This window comes from Narcine bancroftii, chromosome 4 (assembly GCF_036971445.1).
Source record: "Narcine bancroftii isolate sNarBan1 chromosome 4, sNarBan1.hap1, whole genome shotgun sequence".
Lineage (NCBI taxonomy): Eukaryota > Metazoa > Chordata > Chondrichthyes > Torpediniformes > Narcinidae > Narcine > Narcine bancroftii.
Window position 1 is genome coordinate 195,094,115 of NC_091472.1, and position 23,567 is coordinate 195,117,681.

The 23,567-nt window shown below is 43.0% G+C and overlaps 1 protein-coding gene across 3 annotated transcripts in view; it reads right to left on the reverse strand.

Moving 5' to 3' along the window:
- Positions 1–23,567, reverse strand: part of dnah10 (dynein axonemal heavy chain 10) — a 677,292-nt gene that overhangs the window by 465,801 nt on the left and 187,924 nt on the right. For all 3 annotated transcript variants that reach the window (XM_069933473.1, XM_069933472.1, XM_069933474.1), the window contains 2 exons: positions 21,367–21,525; positions 390–506 (listed from right to left, as the gene is read on the reverse strand). In XM_069933473.1, coding sequence (XP_069789574.1) covers positions 390–506; positions 21,367–21,525 — 276 coding nt within the window. The remainder of the gene's footprint in view (positions 1–389; positions 507–21,366; positions 21,526–23,567) is intronic.

A 23,567-nucleotide genomic window follows, 5' to 3' on the forward strand; every position in this document is an offset into this window, starting at 1 on the left:
AAAAAAGCCCCAGGCAACCTTTCTCTGTCACTCAAACCCTGACATCCTGTCAACATTCTCGTGAACCTTCTCTGCACTCTCTCTATTTTGTTTATATTGTTCTTACTTTTTTGTTATTACATAATTAGAAAATGCACAACTCCAAAGAACATAGAGCTGGAAGAGGTGACAGAGATTGTCTGGCAGATGAAGGGTTTAAAAATAAGGTTGGCAATTTCAATGCTAAAGCTTTGCCAATAATCACGATGTGAAATTAACTCAGTATGGTATCTGTTGGCAGTGTTAGAAATGAACTAAAAGTGAAAGGCTTTCCAGGTCACTAAAACTATTTAGTCAGAAAAAAATAAATAACAACCTACAGGAAAAAAATGGATTGAGATATCCATTACCTTAGTGAACTTCTTCTTTACCGTACCCAAGCTATGATCAATATAACGTGATTCATCAAAGAGGCTTTCCCAAATTACTTTAATATTTTGCTGCAACTCTTCCTCTTCCTTTGATGTCTGGAAAAAAAATTAGGAAATGCATGTCACATAAGATCTCTAAAGAGAATAAATCTGGCATCATGGAAGTTTTTCAAACTATAATAAAGTAGGCTTATAATGCTAGAAGATATAAATTTCCCAAATAATAACTGGGATTGCCTTAGAGTAGGAGGCTGATATTTTTGAGGTGTGTCTTTGAGAGTTTTTTGACACATTAAGACCAATAAGACCTTAAGACTTAGGAAAGTAGTATTAGGCTATTCAGCTCATCTAGTCTGCTCTTCCATTCAAATCATGACTGATCTATTTTTCCTTCTCTCCATAACCTTAGATGCCCTTACAAATCAAGAACTTGTCAATCTTAATTTTACAGCCATATGCGGCACCATATTCCACAGGTTCACGATTCTCTGAATGAAGAAATTCTCCACAACACTGATTTAATGGGATGTCCTTTTATACAGAGTCTGGTCCTAGACTCTCCCACTACTGAAAATATGTTCTCCACAACCACTCTCTCACCCCTTCAATATTTGAAAAATTTAGCTGAGATCCCCTTCGTCCTTCTAAACCAGTGAGTACAAGTTCACAGCCATCAAACACTCCTCATATGTTAACCTTCTCATCCATGGGTCATTCTCGTAAACCTTCTCTGGATCTTCTCCAATACCAGCATATCCTTCCTTGGATATGAAGACCCAAATGACTCAAAACATGATCTGACCAATACCTTATATAGCCTCAGCATTACATATTTGCCTTTATATGCTAGTCATCTCAAAATGAAAGCTAACCTTGCATTTACCTTTCTCATTACTGATTCAATCTGCAAGTTGATGGTTCAGAGCACTTTTGAAGCATAGAAGAATTTCCAAAGTGTTGTTGAATTCACTTTCAAATATTTGACTTTCGTCACAAAATAATTGATGAAACATTATGGATAAACATTCTAGCCTCTTTGGTCCTTTGAATGTTTGAAATCCCTAGGACTTTTCCTGTCCCCTTGGGAATTCTCTCCCCATTTTGAATTAGTCTACTTCTTTATTCCTTCTAACCAAGTGCATGATCATACACTTTCCGGCAAGCTATTCCATCTGCCACTTCTTTGCCCATTCTCCCAAACTATCCAATTCCCTCTGCAGACTCCCCACTTCCTCAACACTACCCGGCCCGACACATATCTTTGTGTCATCTGCAAGCTTAGCCATAAAGCCACAACTGGATCTTATCTTGGAGAATGTAGCTGGTCTGTGGAGGAAGTGTCAGTAGTGGAACATTTTGGAGATAGTGACCAAAACTCCATAGATTTCATGATGGTGATGAAAAAAAATGGGGATGGACCAAAAGATTTTAGAAGTATATAAAGAACAAAATGTTGAGAGGGAAAGAATAGGTTCCCTTAAAGATTGAGAGTGTCTTTTGCAGAACCAGAGGAGATGGAGAAGATCTTAAATAAATATTTTGTGAATGTGTTTATTGTGGAGCAGGATAAGCAGGAGTGGGAAGTGAGGAAGGTAATTAAAGATAATCTGGGGCATATCTGAATCTGCAGTGAAGAGGTATCAGTAGTCTTGGAATATTGTGTGCAGTTTTGACCACATAGCTATAATAAGGATATTATAATGTTGGAAAGGATACAGAAGATGTTTATACAATTCTTCACTCAGAGAGTGGTGGCACATGGAATGAGCTGCCAGACAAAGAGGTGGAGGAAAATACGTTAGCTTCCTTTAATAAAGACTTGGATAACTACATGGAAGGAAGGGAATTGGATTGCTGTGGGCACAATGCTAGCAAGTGGAACCAAAGTATTAGACACATTGTTCAGCACAGAGAGCTGGACCCTGTTCATCTTTTTCTGTGCTGTAAGACTCAATAAATCTCGGACAAAGTATAAAGATCTGAAATTGGGGAAAGCCAATTACATTGAATTGAAACAGGACCTGGAAAATGTAGACAAGCAAAATGTACTAAAAACACACCAAAATTCTGGAGGAACTCAGCCAGTCTTTCAGCATCCATAGGAGACAAAGATATATTTCTGACGTTTGGGGCCTGAGCCCTTCTTCAAGGAATAAGCAAAGAATAAACTGAATAAGCAAAAACAGGAAATCTCAGAATTGAGACAGTGCTGTCTGGGGGGGAGGCGTCCAGACCAAAAAAAGGTATTAATTGGATATGATAAGAGCAGAGGTGAGAATTAATTATGTCTGTGTGAAAAGAGACAGGAAAAAGGGAGAGAGACAGAGCTGGGGAAAGGTGACGGAGAAGGTAAGGGGAGGGGTGTGATTTAACAAAAGCCAGACTCTCTGAAGTAGAGGAGACAACGGGAGCACCATGGTTTATAGCCCCTGCAGAATCACAAGCGAAATGATGCTTCACTTGAAAGGACTTGAAATAACGAGTGCTCAGCTGGCTCCTGTTCACGCTACCAACCCACAACTGCAGCACCAGATCCAGCTCCAGCAGAGTCATCGTTTGCAGAGGACACGACAGTCATTGGCCTCAACAGCAACGAGTTGGACTACAGAGAAGAGGTGGAAAATCTCATGAAATGGTGCGAGAGGAACAACCTGAGTCTCAATATGGACAAGACGAAGGAGATGTTCATGAACTTCAGAATGAACATCAATAAATCTGTAGTGAAGAGAGAAGAGAACACCAAGTTCCTTGGAGTTCACTTAACTAGTGACTTATCATGTACACTCAACATCTCCTCACTTATCAGGAAGACACGACAGAGACTGCACTTCCAGAGAAGACTGAAGTAGGCAAGGCTGCTGGCCACCATTATGTCACCTTCTATAGGAGCTCTATCAAGAGCATCATAATCAGCTGCATCACAGTGTGGGTACGGATGATGCAGAGAAATGGATCAGAGGTCAATCCACAGGACCATAAGAGTGGCAGAGAGGATCACTGGAGTCTCTCTCCCCCACCCCCCACCCCCAACAATCTTCATGATCTACAGGGATTGTTATCTGAAGAGGGTGCACAAAATCATTGAGGACCCCTTCCACCCAGCACACAGGATCTTTCAGCTGCTCCCATCGGGGAAGAGATACAAGAGTATCAGAGCCAGCACCACCAGGCTGAGAAGCACCTTCTTCCCACGAGCAGTGAAAATGCTGAACGACCAAAGGAACAGCTCACAGAAACCATTCAAGATGTTGATATGTACAAAACAGTATTTATTTATTTATTTTGTATAGATGAAATATTTGTCTTGCAAATGTATTGTTTGTCTGTAAGTGTCTCAGTGTATTTTGCACCGAGGACCAGAGAAAGCTGTTTCAACAGATTGTACTTGAGGAATCAGATGACAATAAATTTGACTTGACTATTTGGGGCCCAGAATGGTGATGTGCGAAGAGATGTGGGCACAAGTGGAGCAGTCACAGAGGTAGGTACTAAGGGGAATGATTGGTGGTAAAGGAGGAGAGGACAAGGGAGTCAAAGAGGGAGCAGTCACTGTGGAAGGTGGAGAGGGGAGGGGAATATGTGTCTAGTAATTGAATCACATAGTAGGTGGTGTAAGTGGTGGAGGAGGATGTGTTGGATGCAGATGCTGGTGGGGTGGTAGGTGAGGACAAGAGAAATCCAGTCCTTGTTGCACGTGGGGACAGAATGGGCCAGGATAGATGTGTGGGTAGTGGAGGATATGTAGGTGAGGGCCGAGTTGATGGAGGTGGAGGAAAAAACCACGTCGTTTCAATCTGTTTTTACTACACTGCTGAGTTCCTCCAGTGTTTTGGTGTGTTTTGACTACCGGCTGAGTTCCGCCAGTGTTTTGGTTTGTTTTTACTACCATCTAAGTTTCGCCAGTGCTTTGGTGTGTTTTTACTACCGGCTGAGTTCCTCCAGCGTTTTGGTGTGTTTTTACTACCGGCTGAGTTCCACCATTGTTTTGGTGTGTTTTTACTACCGGCTGAGTTCCTCCAGCGTTTTGATGTGTTTTTACTACTGGCTGAGTTCCACCATTGTTTTGGTGTGTTTTTACTACCGGCTGAGTTCCTCCAGCATTTTGGTGTGTTTTTACTACCGGCTGAGTTCCTCCAGCATTTTGGTGTGTTTTTACTCCAACAACATGGCTTTCTCTCCACCACCATCAACTTGACCCTCACCCATCTATCCCCCATTACCTGCACAACTTCCCTGGCCCTTCCGTCCCATGCGCCACAAGGACAGGATTCCTCTTGTCCTCACCTACGACCTCACCAGCCTCAGTATCCAACATATTCTCCTCCTCCATTTCCACCACCTACCACGTGATCCCACCACTAGACACACATCTCCCTCCCCTCCCCACCTTCCGCAGGCACCGCTCCCTCTGTGACTCCCTTGTCCACTCCTCCCTCCACCAATCATTCCCTTGGTACCTACTCAAGTGACCATAGCAGATGCTCAACTTGTGCCCACACCTCCTCCCTCATCACCATTTGGGACCCCAAACAATCATTCCAAATAAAGCAACAAAAATGCTGTACAAACTCAGCAGGGTCACACAGGATCCATAGGAAGTAAAAGGCCATCAATGTTTCAGGCTTGAGTCCTTTATCAGGAATGTAGAAAAAAAGGTGGGGTGAGAGGAGAGGAGAAGAGGGAGGGAGAGGAAAGGGGAAGAACAGAGGCTAACAGGAAAGAGGTAATGGGGGTATAGGTGCAAGGGTGGAAGAGAAAGAAGCTGAGAAGCTTTTAGGAGAGAGGGCAGAGGGCTAAGAAGGATAGCTCTCTGATAGGAGAAGGCAGGGAAGGTGGTGAGAAACTGTAGGAAAGGGGTCATTTGAACAACATTTTCAGATGAAGATTGGTATGCTCAGTGTGATTAATGATTCTTCATTTTGTGCAAGGCATTGCTTATTACAATTTAAGGTGGTACGTAGAACACACATGTCCAAACAAATTATCTTGTTTTTAATGCAGATATTGATCCACTATGTGAGAAGTGTAAAATTTTTGAAGCTTCACTGATCCATGTTTTGGGAGTGCATAAATATAAAGAGATATTGGGAAGACATTTTCCAAATTATTAGCAATTTTTAAATTAATATAGTACCTTTTCCATTAATTGCTTTGTTTGGTTTTTCACATGAGCCAGATATTCTTCTGTCTGTATCTCAGGAGAAAGTTTTAGCTTTTACCACACTGATAGCCAGATGAGCAATTTTATTGAAATGGAAAGATGACTCTTCACCTACCCATATACAGTGGTTATATGATGTAATGTCCTATTTAAGCTTGGAGAGAATTAGAATCAACATCAAAGATAGAAAATTTCAATTTATAAAGATATAGGGCTCATTCATAGACCACTGTCATGACTGGTAGAATTAAGAATTTTGAACGTTCCAGTGATTCTCTATCTGATGCCTGGAGGTCACTATCAGATCCACAATTTCCCTTTTTTTTCAAACAAGGTAACCTTGATTAGAGGGAAGGGGTAGATTAGATTTAGTTTTTAGGGTTTATTTTGTTTGTTTTCCTTTTTATTAATTTTTATTTGGATTAACTTGGCTAATATGGGTTTAACATGGTTATCATAGAGGACTTGAATTACAAGGAGAACTTGGAATGGCTGGGACTTTTTTTCCCTGGAGCATAGGCAATGGAGGGGAGGGACCATATAAGTTACATTTTTAAAAAGTGTATAGTCACAGTGTTTTCCTCAGTATATAAGACTCTAAGGCTGAGGGCCTAGATAATGAGATTGAATAGTTTCTTTAATCACCTCCCTGCTATCTTTAAGGATCTGTGGACAAGCATTCCAAACCTCTCTGTTCCCCACACCACTCAACATATTTTGGGAATTTAAACCAGGGCAGGATATACACAGTGAATGTCAGAGCCCCGAGGAGTGTTGTTGAATAGCCCTAAGAAGCACAAATAAATGTTTCCTGAAATAAAGAACACCAGTAGACAGGATGCATATGGTATGGTTGCCTTCATCAGCTGAGGCACTAGATAGAAGAGTTGGGACATCATATTACAGTCATACAAAACATTGGTTCGGTCGAACTTGGAATATTGTGTGCATTTCTGTTTACTACATGATAGAAGGAGATGATTAAGCTGGAAGAAGTACAGAAAAGATTAATGAAGAATAAAAGATTGCCTGAATTGGAGGACTTGAGTTATCAAGAACAGGTAGGTCTGTTTTTTCTGAAGCAAAGGAAGCTGAGAGGTGGCATGAGAGAGATATATAAAGTTATGAAAGGTGTAGATAGATTAGCTAGAGCCTGTTCCCCATGAAAGGAGTGCCTGAAACTACTGAGCATGTTTAAGGTGGGAAATCATAAATTCAAAGTGGAGTAATGAGCTGCAGCGGGGCTGATGGAGGCATTGGGCAGGTACTTGAATGAATAGGGCATCGAGGGACATGATATTAATGTGGGTGTGGGATGAATATTGATGGGCATGATGATCAGCTGTTTGTATAATTTGAATTGATGATTGAGTTGTCCCAGGGAAGGGGTGAACCGGGGGTGGCAGTTTACAATCTACCAAATAAGCAAGCAGTTTGATAATTACTGAGAGGCCCAGCAGCGAAGAAAAGGAAGGGAAAGTTTTGAGAAGTGGACATTTCGGTGTGGCCGTTATGTTACGAGCCTGACATATTGATGTCAAGGTGAAAGGGATTAGGTTTTACTTCCCCATACTGAGCATTCTGGTTTGATCTTCCAAAATCCTCACACTTATCCGGGTTGAACTTCATCTACCACTTTTCACCAAATCTGCATCCTCACTTTTGTAACCTACGACAATCACAACTCTTCCAACCTTTGTATCATTCACAAACTTACTTACCCATCCTTATACTTCTTCATCTCAGTCATTTATAAAAATTACAAAGAGCAGGGTTCTCTGAAGAACTCCATTAGTCACTGACCTCCAGGCAGAATCATTTCCATCCACTATTACCACTACTTCTCTGCTTTCTACATGCAAGCCATTTTTAATCCACACAGCCAAGGTTCCATGGATCCCATGCCTCATGACTTTCTGAATGAGCATCTCATGGGGGACTTTGTCAAATGCCTTGCTTAAATCCATTAATCTACACATCTACCACCCTACCATCATCAATTTCTTTGGTTATCTCCTCTAAATATACAATTAGGTTTGTGAGACACCACCTTCCCCTCACAAAGCCAAGCTGATTATCCTTGAGTAGTCAGTGGTGGATTACTCATCAGGCTGAGTAGGCTGAAGTCTAGGCTGAAGGAGAGGTCCATGATTTGACTGATCACCCAACAGGCCAATAAAGCACTGGCATCCGCATGGAGGGCATAATGTAAGACCGATGAAAGTAGTCTTTGGGGGGTGTGGGGCAGTAACATTATGCAGCCGATTATGCGAATAGAGATTGGTAGGAATTGTTGCTTTGAGCAGAAATGCCATAGTCATTGTAGCAGTGGAGACTGTTACTCATCAACAGCTCGGGCCTGGAGTAAGGTGAGCATGCCATACCATCAGAATCGGGCCGCAGCTGCATCCCGGAGTGGGTGCTTCTGCTATGGGTGGGGATGGCGACTGTCTCCATGGTGCCTTGGGAGCCATGTGCCACCCTATTTTGTGTTTACCGTGTCTGCTCGTATGCGGTAGTAGGCTGAGGGGAGGATTTGTGGTCGGATGTCGGGAGCTCCAGTGTAGGCTGAGGAGAAAGTTCAAAGTTGGCATCAGGAGCTCAGGTGTGCACTTGAGGCTGACTACCTAGGGGAGGGTTCAGAGTCAGCTTCAGGAGCTCAGGTGTTGGCCTGTACACCGACTAACAAGGGGAGCCTCAGAGTCAGCATTAGGAGCTCCAGTCACCAGAACTCCTGTGGCCTGACTCCGAACCCTCCCCTCAGCCTACACCAGAGCTCCCAATGTTGATTCTGAACCCTCCCCTCGGCCTACACTGGAGTTCATGACGCCAACTCTGAACCTTTCCTTCGGCCGACACTGGAGCTCCTGACGCTGACTCTGAACCCTCTTATGTTGGAGCCAGGGCTGAGGAGGGTGTGCACTGAAGTGTAGGCTTTGGCATCTTCCTACTTCTCTCCCACCAGATGCTCAGCACTAAGAGTCACCTTTCCACCAAAGGTAAGAGAGGATGCCCATGAGGGCAGTGAGAGCCACTCAACGTCTTTAACTTCAGCTGCTCCACTCCGGTCCATGGAACACAGCTCGCTGCTTTCATTCAGCAAATGCTGGCCTTTGAAGTAGGGACAGGGGTTTTTTAAATGAAATGACTTGTGTTTTTAAGGTGTAGATAATTTTCCAATATTTCAAAATATCCAACACAACATTGGATATGACTATTTTAGGGTTCTACATCGGCGAGGAGAGATAGGGAAGGCAAAATGGATGGCGTGGTGACAGCGGGGGACAGTTTCAGGTGAAGGGTTTAAGTAAGTAAGCTTTAACAGGGGAGGGCGCAATTTCAGTTCTTGCCATAGGCACTATTTTCCCTCCGGGGGGTCCTTAGTAAAGCTCAGCCTAGGGTCCAGATGGTTAATCCACCACTGTAAGTAGCCTGTACTTCTCCAAATGCTCATAAATACTACCTCTCCAATAGTTTGCTCACCACTGATGCAAGAGTCACTGGTCCATTAATCCCAGGATTCTCCCTATTACCTTTTTTAAACAAGGGGGCCATATTTGTCTTTCTTTAACCTCCAGCACCTCCCTTGTGGCCAAGGAAGACTCAAAAATCATAACTAATGCCCCTCCCTTCCCACAGCAATCCTGGGTATATTGTATGTTCCCGGGGACTTACCAATCTTAATGTTTTGAAAAAGATTGAACACTTCCTCTTCCTAAATCTCAACATCATCCAGCACACAAGCCTGTTCTATTCCTACCTCACCCTAATCAAGGTCCTTTTCACTGGTGAATACTAAAGCAAAGTATTCATTTCGGACCACCCCAACATCCTCCGCCTCCAGCCAAATGTTGCTTTCTGTTCTTTACACATGGATAGCATACTTTTTTGTCCTCTTTAATCCTACTTGCCAAGGTCTTCTCATGCCCCCTTTTGGCTCTCCAAAGTCCTTCAGTTCCTACCTGGGTACCATATAATTCTCAAGATCCCTTCCTGTTTCATCCTTCCTAAATCGAATGTATGTTTCCTACTTTTTAACTGGCTGCCTCACCTCTTTTGTCTACCATGGTTCCCTTTTCCTACCATCTTTTCCCTATTTTAATTTATCACATTCAAGCAAATTTCTTGGTAAGTATAAACAGTGCAGGAGTACACTTAAGGGATGTGATAGTACAGATCTATCACCAATGTACATAGTGTATATAGTTACTGTATCTAGACTGTGCTTACAGCGATTGGCTGAGAGCTAAACCACGCCTATTGTCTGGGCCTTAAAGGGTTGTGTCCCTAGCCAGGTCGGATCATTCCGGACTGGTCGGCCACCTGTGAAGAGCTCCTGTCTTTTTCTAATAAAAGCCTTGGTTTGGATCAACGAATCTTTGGTTCTTTCGACGAGCTCTACAATTTTATTAGCAAAAAGAATTTTTTTGAAAGGGATGGAGCGTTGACTACGTCATCCCATTGCGTGACGTCATCCCGTTGCATGACGTCATCGCGCAAAACTCCCCTATCAACTGCTTCAATAACACTAAACCAGCAATGCTCTCATCCCCTCACCAGAGCAAAGGAACTGATTAAAGTGCATGGACACTACACCAATTGCTTATTTGACTCTGGGTCAACTGACAGTTTTATCCAGCCAGATCTGGCCCTCCGTTGGGGACTTGACATTATCCCCACTACCCAGAGGATCTCATTAGCGACGAGGTTGCACTCGACTGGGATAAAGGAGTATTGCATCGCCACACTGGAAGTACAGGGCGTAACAGTCACCCACTTCAAATTATTCATCCTTCCCCAATTGTGCGCCCCAGTGTTGCTGGGATTAGACTTCCAGTGTCAGTTCCGAATGGTGTCCCAACACTTTGGGGGACACCACGCCCCCCCTCTCTGTCTGCCATCGCCCCACCCCCGAAGCACCCGAGCAACCCGCCCCCGTGCCCCGGGGCCAATCCTGCGGCCTTTCCACACTCCGGATTGCCCCGCCAGCACTCTTCGCAAACCTCACCCCTGGCTGGAAGCCTGTGGCCACCAAAAGTTGGCAATATAGTTACGAAAACAGGCAATTCATTAGGAGTGAGGTGCGTAGATTGCTGGATGAGGGCATCATCGAACCCAGTTCAAGCCCCTGGAGAGCCCAGGTGGTGGTTGTCAAGAACGGGGAAAAACTACGGATGGTGGTCGACTATAGCCAGACCATTAACCGCTTCACGCTCCTGGATGCGTACCCCCCCGCCACGCATCACGGATGTGGTGAACCAGATCGCCCAATACCGCATTTTCTCCACCATTGACCACGTTCGGCCTACCACCAGCTCCCGATCCGCTGTGAGGACCGACCATTCACGGCCTTTGAAGCGAATGGGCGGCTATATCAATTTCTCAGGCTACCATTCGGGGTCACGAATGGTGTCGCGGTCTTCCAGCGGGAAATGGACAGGATGGTGGACCAGAACGGGCTAACCGCTACCTTCCCGTATCTGGACAATATCACCATCTGCGGCCATGACACGCAGGACCACGACGCCAACCTAGACAAATTTCTTCAAACTGCCCGTCGGCTGAACCTGACTTACAATTTGGACAAGTGTGTCTTCCGGACCACACGACTCGCTATTCTAGGTTGCGTGGTGGAGAACGGGATAGTCATGCCAGATCCTGACCGCATGTGTCCCCTAATGGACTTACCCCCCCCCCCCATACCCAGAAAGCTCTCAAACGCTGCCTGGGCCTTTTCTCGTATTACGCCCAATGGGTTCCGCACTACGCCTACAAGGCGCGCCCTCTTATCAAAACCACCTCCTTTCCCCTCTCGACCGAAGCCACAGCGGCTTTTGATCGAATCAAATCCGACATCGCTGCTGCGACGCTGCACGCGATCGATGAGTCTGTCCCGTTTCAAGTCGAGAGCGATGCATCCGACTTCGCCCTGGCAGCCACCTTGAACCAGGCCGGTCGGCCTGTAGCCTTCTTCTCCAGAACCCTTCAGGGTCTGGAGAGTAAACACTCCTCGATCGAGAAGGAGGCTCAGGCCATAGTTGAAGCGGTGCGTCGTTGGAGACATTACCTCGCTGGGATGCGCTTTACACTGTTGACTGGTCAACGCGCGGTCTCCTTCATGTTCAGCAACACCCAGCGTGGTAAGATAAAAAAACGACAAAATCGCCAGATGGAGAATTGAACTGTCCACCTTTAACTATGACATCCTGGTAAGCTCAACGACCCGCCTGACGCGCTCTCCAGGGGGACGTGCGCCAGCATACAGATGGACAGACTACAGAAACTCCATGAGGCGCTCTGTCATCCAGGGGTCACTAGGTTTGCCCACTTTGTCAAGGCGCGCAACCTACCCTACACAGTCGAGGAGATCCGCTCCATGACCCAAGCCTGTTTGGTGTGCACTGAATGCAAGCCCCACTTCTTCCGTCCGGATAACTCCCACGTTATCAAAGCCACCCACCCCTTCGAGCGTCTTAGCGTAGACTTTAAGGGGCCCCTACCGTCGACCAACCGTAATACCTACATCCTTACGGCCATCGACGAGTACTCCCGCTTCCCGTTCGCTGAGCCCTGCCCAGACACCACTGCCACCTCAGTGATACAGGCCCTTCACAGTATTTTCGCCATTTTCGGATACCCCAATTCCATCCACAGTGACAGGAGGTCCTCATTCATGAGCGCGGAGCTGCAACAGTACCTTCTGGAGTGTGGTACCGCTTCAAGCAGGACCACGAGCTATAACCCACGCGGTAATGGCCAGGTCAAGAGGGAGAATGCCACCATATGGAGAGCGGTTACACTGGCTCTCCGGTCTAAAGGTCTCCCCACCTCTCACTGGCAGGAGGTTCTCACTAGTGCCTTACACTCCATCCGCTCCCTTCTATGTACTGCAACAAACGCCACCCCCCACGAAAGGATGTTTCTTTTCCCGAGGAAATCCGAATCAGGAACCACTCTACCAGCATGGCTCACCATCCCTGGCCCCGTCCTTTTGCGACGCCACGTCCGGCACTCAAAGAATGACCCCTTGGTCGACTGAGTGACTCTACTCCATGCGAACCCACATTACGCCTACGTTGAGTTCCCAGACGGGCGGGAGGACACTGTTTCGGTGCGGGACCTAGCTCAGCACGCGGTAGACCCAGCAAACCCCCCAACCCAACCTTCCCCAACTCTTTATTCCCCAGACCCATGCCGCAACAGAAGGACCAACAGCACCCCAACGACCCGGGCCACCCTGCCGACAACACGACTGGGAAATTGAGCGACGGAGCAGTCGCACCCGACGAGCCCGCTGGCGACACCATCCCAGCGACCCCAATCCCGGCACCACGGCGGTCACGCCAGATGGTCAGACCCCCTGACCGCTGCAGTCCTTGACTTACCCCTTCCTTTCATTCTCTCCCTCGTTTTTTTGTTTTTGTTTTTTTTTCCAGGGTCAGTTCTCCAAGAAGGGGTGAATGTGATAGTACAGATCTATCACCAATGTACATAGTGTATATAGTTACTGTATCTAGACTGTGCTTACAGCGATTGGCTGAGAGCTAAGCCACGCCTATTGTCTGGGCCTTAAAGGGTTGTGTCCCTCGCCAGGTCAGATCATTCCAGACTGGTCGGCCACCTGTGAAGAGCTCCTGTCTTTTGCTAATAAAAGCCTTGGTTTGGATCAACAACTCTTTGGTTCTTTCGACGAGCTCTACAAGAGGGAAATCAGGGAGCCAAAAAGAGGCTATGAGAAGGATCTGGTAGACAGGATAAAGGAAAACCTCAATTCTTTAGTTATGTTAAGAATTAAAGAATGGATAGGGAGAGAATTACTCCTATTAAAGATCAACAAGGCCGTTTTGGTGTTCACCACCAGAGATGAGTGAAATGTTAAATGAATATTTTTTTCATCAGCATTTACTATGGAGACTATTGTAGAAAACGAGGAATTAAAGCAAATCAATTGTGAAATATTTGCATAATCTTTGGCCCCAGATGTTCTGGAAGATTCAACAGTGGATAATGTTACAACATTATTTAAGAAGGACTGCAAGGACAAGCCAGGGAACTCTTGGCAGTTGAACTGGGAAAGTTACTGGAGAGGACTCTAAGGGACTGATTACAAATAATCTGATCAATTCTGTTTGGTTTTGTGAAAAAGTTCATTCTTTCTGGTTTAAAATTAGGAATTTCCTTCAAAATTTGTTTAAAATTCAATTTCCTTTAGATCCAAAATATTTTTTGTTAGGTTATTTTACTCCATTAGTGGACTTGGGGTTGGATAAGTTTCAGACAGCGTTTATTCGTCTAACATTGACAACTGCTCGTAAATGTATTGCTATGTCCTGGAAAGATGAAGCAGAGTTAAATGTAGTTTGATGGCATAATGAGTTGAAGTTGTTATCTATATGGAGAAAATAACATATAATTTACATCATAATTATGATATTTTGTTAAGATGTGGACACTGTATATGAAGAATATGAATTTAGTAATATTGTAAATTACTGAATGTTTTTGTTTATTTTTAATGCTTCCCTTTAGGGATCTGTTGTGGGAGGAGGGAGCGGATGGATTTGTTTTACTGTTTTATTGTTAGACTACTTATTCTGTAAAAGTCTGTTTATTTTTATTGAAAAAATACTAAATAAAGTTAAAAAAAAAGAAATAATCTGATCAGAAGATTGATGAAGACATTATAGTGGATGCTGTTTATATGGACTTTTAGATATTTAGCATAGTTACAAAGCCATCACCCAAATACCCCAATTAACCTACAACCCCCATACATTTTAAAGGGTGGGAGGAAACTGGAGCACCCAGGGGAAATCCACGCAGACACAGGGAGAACATATAAACTCCTTACACACAGGGCCAAATTTGAACCTGGGTTGCTGGCAGTGTAATAGCTTAGCACTAACCACTATGCTAACTGTGCCTTTGACAAGGTCCTGAATCAGAGGCTAACCTGAAGAGTTAGATCACGGAGGAGTCACGTGATGGAGTAGTGGCTGGTAGGAGAATATCAGCCATCTCCAGTAAAGAAGAAATAAAGTGAAGAAAACACAAAACACAACAAATAAAAGATAAAGTTGTGGAGAAAAGAAAGAAAATGGGACCCAAGAAGGAAAAAGCAAAAACAATGGGAAAAAAAGAAAAGATGCCAGAAGAGAAAGGAGAAGGCCTTACCTGCATGAAGAAACAGGGAGCAGTCGTGCAGAAAAGAGCCCGCTGCAGAGTCGCGACCTCCCGACCACTGGACTGCAAAAATGGCTCTCTGAGCCAAACAGAAGGAGTTGCGCAACTGCGCATGCGCAAGGAGTCGCGCATGCACAATGCGCACACAAAGGAAAAAGAAAACACTGATGGGAGGGGGGCCCAGCTGAGGAGCAAACTAATACAGCACGACCAGCTGAGAGATGCCCGACAGCAGGGCTCTCAGCTGGAAGAAGAGGAAAGTGACAGTAAAGGGAGTGATAGGAAAGAAGAACAGCAACAGGAGGCCCAACAGATAACTAGCTGAGAAGAAGAGGACCAACACCAAGAAGCCAAGCAAAACAACACCCAGCAAACTAAGGCAAGCAGCTCAACAAGAAAGCCAGAAGAGACACAGATACAAGGAAGAGAAGTAGAAGACACAAACACAAGTGCAGACACAGAAGAAGAGGAAGAAGAAGACCAAGCTCTGCACAGAGGAATAGAAGGTAAAATAGATGGACAGTATATAGATTTTTAAAAATTTCAAGAACAAATGAGAGCATTAAAAGAATGGTTGACATTAGAATTTAGTGAAATTAAAAGAAAAATGTGAGTAGAATAGAACTGGTCGTGATAAAAATTAGGGAAAAGATTAGAAAATGTGGAAGAACAAGAAACGGCTGTAGAAATGGAAGTGAATGACTTAAGAAGAAAATTGGAAGACAGTGACAAAAAAAGTTAAAAATCACCATTTAAATGGCAAACACAAGCAATCCGATACCTAGGTATTAGATTAGATAATAATTTAAGCCACCTATATAAATTAAATTATCAGCCATTAATGAAGAAATTACAGGAAGATTTAGAACTTGAAAGATTTGACACTAACATGGATAGGGAGGGTAAATTGCATTAAAATGAATGTCTTCCCAAGGATACAATACCTATTTCAATCATTACCAATTCCCTTAACAGAGAAATTCTTTAATGAACTAAAGAGAATAATAAGGAAATTCTTATGGAAACGGGGGAAACCGAGAATAGCATTAGATAAATTAACAGAGTGGTACAAACAAGGTGGTTTGCAGTTACCAAACTTTAAAAATTATTATAGAGCAGCACAATTAAGGTATTTATCAGATTTTTATCAGACAAGGGAAAAACCAGATTAGACTAAGATAAAGCTAGATAAAATAGGGGAGAAGGTACCGGAATATATACTTTATAAGTGGGATGAAAAACTGTTGCAATATAAAAGTTCACCAATATTGCATCATTTACTCACTATATGGAAGAAGATTCACTTAGAAAGGAAAAAAACAAATTACCAACTACCAAAATTATTATTGTCGCAAAATCAAATAATCTCTTTCACAATAGTTAACCTTTCCTTTAGAGAATGGGAGAGAAAAGGAATTAAAAGAATAGAAAATTGATTTTTGAGAAATAATTTGTTAACATTTGAACAAATGAAGTACAAATATGGAATAACTCATGGTACAATGTTTGCATACCATCAACTGGAAGTCTACTTCAAGGACAAATTGGGAAGAAGACTGAGATTACCAGAAGGAAGCAGCTTTGAATATGTGATTACAGAAACAACGATAATAAAAAGATTTATAACAAATATGTATATCAAAAAATGAAATATGGGAAAAGTTATGCTCTGGAACTATGAGAAATATAATAAACATGAGGTTATGCATGATACAATATAATTGGTTACACAGGTTATATATCACACCCCAAAAGTTAAATAAACGGGATCCAACATTATCAGATAGATGTTTTCACTGTAAGAAAGAAACGGAACAACAGTACATGCAATTTGGGCATGTGAGAAAGTGAAAAAGTTTTGGGAAGATCTAAATCAGGATTTAAATAAAGTCACAAAAAGCAACATACCAAAAAATCCAGAGATCTTTTTTCTAAGTAATATAAGAAGTAAAGAATTGGGCTTCAAACTGGATGAAGCGCGAAAAAGATTTATGATGATAGCTTTAGCTGTAGCAAAAAAATGTATAATGTCAACTTGGAAATCAGTAGAGAGCCTGAGAGTACAGCAATGGTACATGGAAATGAATAAATGTATTCCATTGGAAAAAATAACATATAATTTAAAAAATAAAGTCACATTATTTGAACAAATTTGGGAACCATACATGGAGCACAACAGAGAGGGCCTACCGCAGACCTCCACCCCCTAAAATGATAAAATGATAAGAAGACAAAATGACTTGATCCAGTGTGTAAAAGTAGATGACACAATTTTCTTGTTCATTTTCATTCTGTGATGACATTGTTTCATGGTTTTATTGTATTGTATATGTTGAACATTAAATGGGTTTGGAGGGGGTGGGAAGAGGGGAGGGAAGGTAGGGGGGAAAAAAGGGGAGAAAATGCCAATGTGTATACTTAAGAGGGAAATGTTTGTATGTATTTTGATTGATATGGTTCACAGTGTGAAAAATTTTTAAAAAATTTTTTTAAAGTTAGATCACATGGGATCAATGATCAGCTAGTCAGGAGATTACAATGTTCAAAAGATATTTAGATAAATATAATAGATATTAAGGGTTTAGAAGGACATGGGTCATTTGCAGACCAGAATTTCATCTTGGTTGGCAGGGTCAAATTAATTAGCACAGGTTGTTTTAAGGCACAGGAATTTTTTTTTAAGTGTGTTGACAAGACTCCAGAACACTCATGTTCCTGTTAGAGTGAAAGGTCAGACATTCAATTCTAGGGAAGTTTAAGGTTATATGATGAGGGAAATTCAGGTTCTGGTCAAGAGCAAGAAGGTGGCATGGTGCAGGTATAAGCAATTTGGATCAAGTGTATACCTGGAGGAGTTTCAGGAAATGAGAAGCAAGCTAAAAAAGGAAATCAGGATGGCAAAAAAGGGGACAAGAGATAGCTATGGCAGATAACATTAAGGATAATCCCAAGATATTTTATGCACATTAAGGTTTGTGATGAAATGGGACATCTCAGGAATCAACTCTGTATGGAGTCATAGGAGTTGGGCAAGGTCCTCAACAAATTCTCTCCTCTGTTTTTACTGTGGAGAAAGACACGAGGATTGGGAAACTTGGGGCAAATATTGATAATGTCCTGAAAATTCTCAGCCTTATGGTTGAAGTGCTGAAGGCCTTGATGTGCAGGGAGAGAGACAAATCTCCTGGTCCTGATCTGATATTTGCAAGGACACTGTGGGAAGCTAGAAATAAAATTGCACATATGAATTTCAGCAAAGTTCTCGATAAGGTTCTGCAGAGCAGGCTGCTCTTGAAGTTAGATTGCATGGGATCCAATAAGAATGGATAGAAAATTGGCTTCATGAAGGAAGCAGAGGGTGATGCTGGAAGGTTGTCTCTCAGGCTGGAGCCTGTGACTAGTAGTGTGGTACAGTCTTTGGTGTTGTCCCCATTGCTGTTTGTCATCTATATCAATGATATAGGAGGTATGTGATGAGGCCTGATTTGGAGTATTGTATTCTGTTTTATTCAACGTGCTACAGGAAATATGTTGTTAAGCTGGAGAGGGCAGAGAAGATTTACAAAGATATTGCCAAGACTCGGGAGCTTGAGCTACAGGAAGAGATTAAGCAGGCAAGGACTTTATTCCTTGGAGTGCAGGAAGATAAGGGGAGATCTCTTAAAGGTGTACAAAATTATGAGAGGAATATATCGAATGAACACAGAATGTTTTGCCCAGAGTAGGGGAATTGGTATCCGGAAGACATAGATCTAGGATGAGGGGGGGAGAGAGTAACAGGAACACAGAGAGACACAGAGGATGGTGGGTCTATGGAACTGACTGCTGGAGGAAGTGGTTGAGGCAGTACGATTGCAAAATTTTAGAAAGTTTTGGACAAATACATGGATAGGTTGCTTAAAGGGATGTGGGCCACTCAAAGACAGGTGGGACTAGTGTGGGTAGGACATTTCGGTCAGCATGAGTAAGTTGAGCCAAAGGGACTATTTCCATACGTATAACTAACACAAAACTGAATATGAACCTTTACAATGAATTAGCTTTGGATGTAATTTGCCAATCTTTCTTGGATCTCAATTAGAGAAAATCAAAGACTGCAGAAAAAGGAAAAAGAATCTCAGGGTTGTATGTGATGTCATTCATGTACTCTGACAACAAATCTGAACTCTGAAATAAAAACAGAAAATGTAGGAACACTTGAGGGTCAGGCATTGCATGTCAAAACTGGCCATTTCTGCTATAAGTCAGCCATGTGTAATATTGAATCTGTTCTTTGTCTCCAAAAGTATGGGATGACCAATTGGCCATTTCTTACTGCTCTACATTTCACCATTCTCATCTCTTTTTCAAACTGCTTTCATTGGACCATAAGACCTTAAGAAAAGGAGCAGAAGTAGGTAATTTTTCCCATTGAGTCTATTCCGCCATTCCATCATGAGCTGATTCATTATCCCACTCAGCCCCACTCTCCTGCCTTCCGCCCATAACCTTTGATACATTGATATTCAGAAACATATCAAACTCTGCCTTAAACACACTCAATGATCTGGCCTCCATAGCCACCCGAGATTCACCACTCTCCAGCTAAAGAAATTCCTCCACATCTCCATTTTAAATGAGCGCCCTTCAACCCTGAAGTTTGCCTTCTTGTCTGAGACTCCCTTACCATGAGAAACAACTTTGCTACATCTACTCTGTCCAAGCCTTTCAACACTCAAAATGTTTCTATGATGTTCCCCTTCATTCTTCTGAACACCAAGGAGTACAGTCCAAGAGCCATCAAATGTTCCTCTCATAACAGAATTCCATTTCTCTATCATTCTCTTGCTCTATTTCCCAGTTCTGTCTTCAAGCTGAAATAAACTGTTTCTCTCTCCACAGATGCTGCCCAACCTGCTAAGGGTTTCCAGCAATTTTTGTTGATATGCCATGAGTTTTACTTTTTTTTTGACCAGTCTTTTACGCAGTTTTTTTTGGATCACAAGAGGAGGGGTCAGTGAAGAATGGACCAGAGTATTGGACTGTGATTTTTCCCTTCAAATTGCTGAGTAAAAATGTGAATATGGACTTAAAGAAGACATAATGGGCAAATATGTAGAATGGTCAGCGCAAATGAGGTGGGTTGAAAGGCCTTTATCCATGTTAGGTGACCTAATGCTGCTTTCAAGAAAACCCATATTATTCATTTAACAAGCATTTTAATGATTCTATGAAACAGGAATGTCTACAGATGCTGGGGTCAAGTGCTTTATATAAATATGCTGGAGAAACTCGGCAGATCAACAGCACCTATAGGAAGTAAAGAGGAACCAATGTTTTGGGTGTGGGATCTTCATCAGGTAGAAGCAAAAACAGGCAGGCACCTGAATAAAGGGAAGGAGAGAGGAGGAGAGGAGGGTGGAAGGGGCAGGGGCAGAGTACACTAATAGGTAATAGGGCATAGGTAGAAAAAAGCTGAGAAATGATAGGGGAAGAGGGTACTCTGATAGAGGAGAGGGAAGGGACGGAGTGGGGAGCTGGAGGCCAGGAGACAGGAGGCCCTTTCAAACTCCCATGTAAAATGGGATTAACCTGGCAATTTGCACAGTTAGCGACTCAGTTACATGGTGATTTGAAAGGGTCCAACTGTGTCAACACGATCAGAACCCAACTCAAAGGTGGTCAGGGAACCCAGTAAAACTTATCCAGGCATCCTAGTCCAGCGGTTTAAAAGGGGAAATGGCCAACCCTGTTACTCTGGTGATGTCAGTGCAGTTCCAGTGGCGTGGGTATCTGTGGGTAAGGAAGACAGTGATTGCTCCCGCATTGAGCCCTCACAGCGAACTGAAGCAGCACGTCATGGCAGCATCCGTTCCCCCATCCCTCCCTGTTTGCAGCGGCAACAGGGGCGTGACTGAAGAGGTGGGAGGCGATTGATGGTGGGGGTGGCGACTGATGATGGGGGTGGCAATTAATGGTAGAGGTGGTGAATGATGGGGAGGGTAGTGACTGTGGGGGTAGTGACTGTCTGGGACGGCGACTGACTGGAGGGGCGACAACTGATGGTGGGAGTGGCAACTGACAGTGGGGGTGAAGACTGACAGTGGGGGAAGACTGATGATCAATACATCTTGTGAGTGCATGACGCGTCACTTACACCATCATTGTGCGGACAGGATCCGCTTAAATCATTGGGTTGGCAATTTAATGGGTAGATCCCCCTGCGATTTATCTTAGCCCCTGTAATCGCATCCGGGTCCCAGGAGGACTACCTAGGTGCTCCAATTTGAAAGGGGTAAGGATAGGAAAGGAGTTCATCTCTCCTCCCATTATCACTTCCTTTTATCTCAGGCGCCTGTCTATTTTTGCTGATGTCTGACAAAGGACCTGGGCTTGGAATATTCCTATGGATACTGAATGACATGCTGAGTTTCAGCAGCTCATTTGTGTATTGCACTTCCATAATCTTGTTTTCTGAGATCAAAAAAGCAAATACCTGAAAATTATTGGGAATTTGAAACTGTCTGACTTAATTTGTTGAATTCAAGTCAATCTTAATTAATCAGCATTATAATAACAAATTAATGAAGAAAATGGATTTTACAACAGGACAAAGATGAAACTTGAACTTACGTGGATATCATACATGGCGAGGGTACGATATCGCTCCTCAGTATCTTTTAACCGAAGCTCCACAGTTAAAGACATGGCTCGAATCTGAGCTATTGTACTGAGAACAAACTTCAGGTTCTCCAGAGTATTTGGAACTATCTGTAAAGAGACTGAAAGCTCCTGTGAATGGCAAAAGAAAATTATTCAAAATTTAAAATATATAATAGCTTTAATTTCCATGTAATTACAATTCATTAAAAATGTTATCAAAATAATTAGAATAACTGCAACAACTATGCAACAAGCTATTTGTTATATGGGAAAGGCTTTAGATTCAGCATTTGAAGGGTTGTGGCCAAAAATGTCAAACATTCTTTTTCACTTACTGATGCCACTCAACCTGGTGAGTTCCTCTAAATAAGGCTGTGGCTAAATTTCACTAATTCACCAGAGCAGCATTTCTGAGCCAAACAGAGACATATCAGGGCTTAGGGCTAAAAGCCAGATCAAGAATATGCTGTAGAAGGGATTGGGATGGAAGATTTAGTGATGGAATCCCAGTGCTCATTTCTCAGTCAGCTGAAGGTGAGCCGTCAGTGATGGAGTCATCAGAAAATATCCATTTTCTGGGCCGTTAGTGTTCATTGATTGTATGACAAGGATAGGGAATATGACAGTAGTTTTGTATGGCCCTATGCACATGAGTAGAAAGTCTTACTCAGTGCATGTGCATATGTAGTGTTTCAAAGCCAGGCGTTCGTAAAGACAGATTTTCCCAGGGCTGAACCTATGAAGCATAGAAGAGAACAAAAATGATCTCTTTTGAGCAGTTGATGAGTTAGAGTGGAGAACATGCAGAGAAAGACATTAAAGGGATAGAAGTGTTTAATGAATTGAAACATAATAGGTGGAATACAAAGAAAGGTCATCCACTTTAGAAGATAAAATAGGCACATTTTTTTTTTTACCTGGTGAGGATTTGAAAAACGTTGGTATACAGAGGGGTCTGGTGTTCTTGTATTGGGACTGCCTAAAGAAATCTCTTGGTGCCTGCTACATTGACCACCGCCAGTGGGCTGATAACGCCTCAAACCGTGCATCTTGGCGCCTCACAGTTTGGCGGGCAGCAACCTCCTTTGAAGAAGACCACAGAGCCCACCTCACTGACAAAAGGCAAAGGAGGAAAAACCCAACACCCAACCCCAACCAACCAATTTTCCCCTGCAGCCGCTGCAACCGTGTCTGCCTGTCCCGCATCGGACTTGTCAGCCACAAACGAGCCTGCAGCTGACGTGGACTTTTACCCCCTCCATAAATCTTCGTCCGCGAAGCCAAGCCAAAGAAAAGAGAAAAATAGAAGCAACAACAATAATGAAAACAGAATATCCTGGAGTAAAATACAAAAGTCTGCAGATGCTGTTCAGCTGAAAATGCTGGACTCAGCAGATCAGGCCACATCTATGAGAACAGAAACAGAGTTAACATTTCAGGCCTAAGACCTTATTTGAACTTGGGGATATAGCTTCAAGATTCATGGAGTAGATTTTAGAGAGATGATTAGAAACTAGTTCTCCTGCAGAGTACTGAATCTGTGAAATCTTCTGTGCAAGGAAGCAGATGAATGTATTTAAGACACAGATAGTCAGATCTTTTAAGAATTGGGAAATTATGGGTTATTGAGAATAGGCGGGTGGGTGAAATTGAGAACACAGCCAAATCAGCCATGATCTTATTGAATATTAGAGCATGCTTAATGGGTCAGGTAGCCAACTCCTGCTACTATTTCTTATGTTATTTCCATAGAACTGGGAAGAAGGCAAAAGAAGCTTGATATGCTGCAGGGAAAATGGGATATGGATATGTTTCTGATAGGGTGAAACCAGGGTGACAATGGGAATAAGCTGTAAACAAGGTTATCTGGTCAATGATTGAATGAGAGCAGTTAGGAACTGAAAACAGGCAAAATCACTTGCCAGGCTCTCCTTCTCACCGCTTTACATTGACCATCTTCCCTAGATATTCTCAGATCTGATGCAGGGTCTTGATTCCATCCTGTAATTTTTTCACCAAGACTCCTACACATTTTTCCAATGTGTCTGTAGTCTAAATTAACCACAGGCACTCCGTAATAAAATGAGTTAATGAATACGATGTCCATCCATGTTCACCCTCCAACAAACTCCACAACACATGAAGATAATATAAAAGTGCTTCCTTTGTAA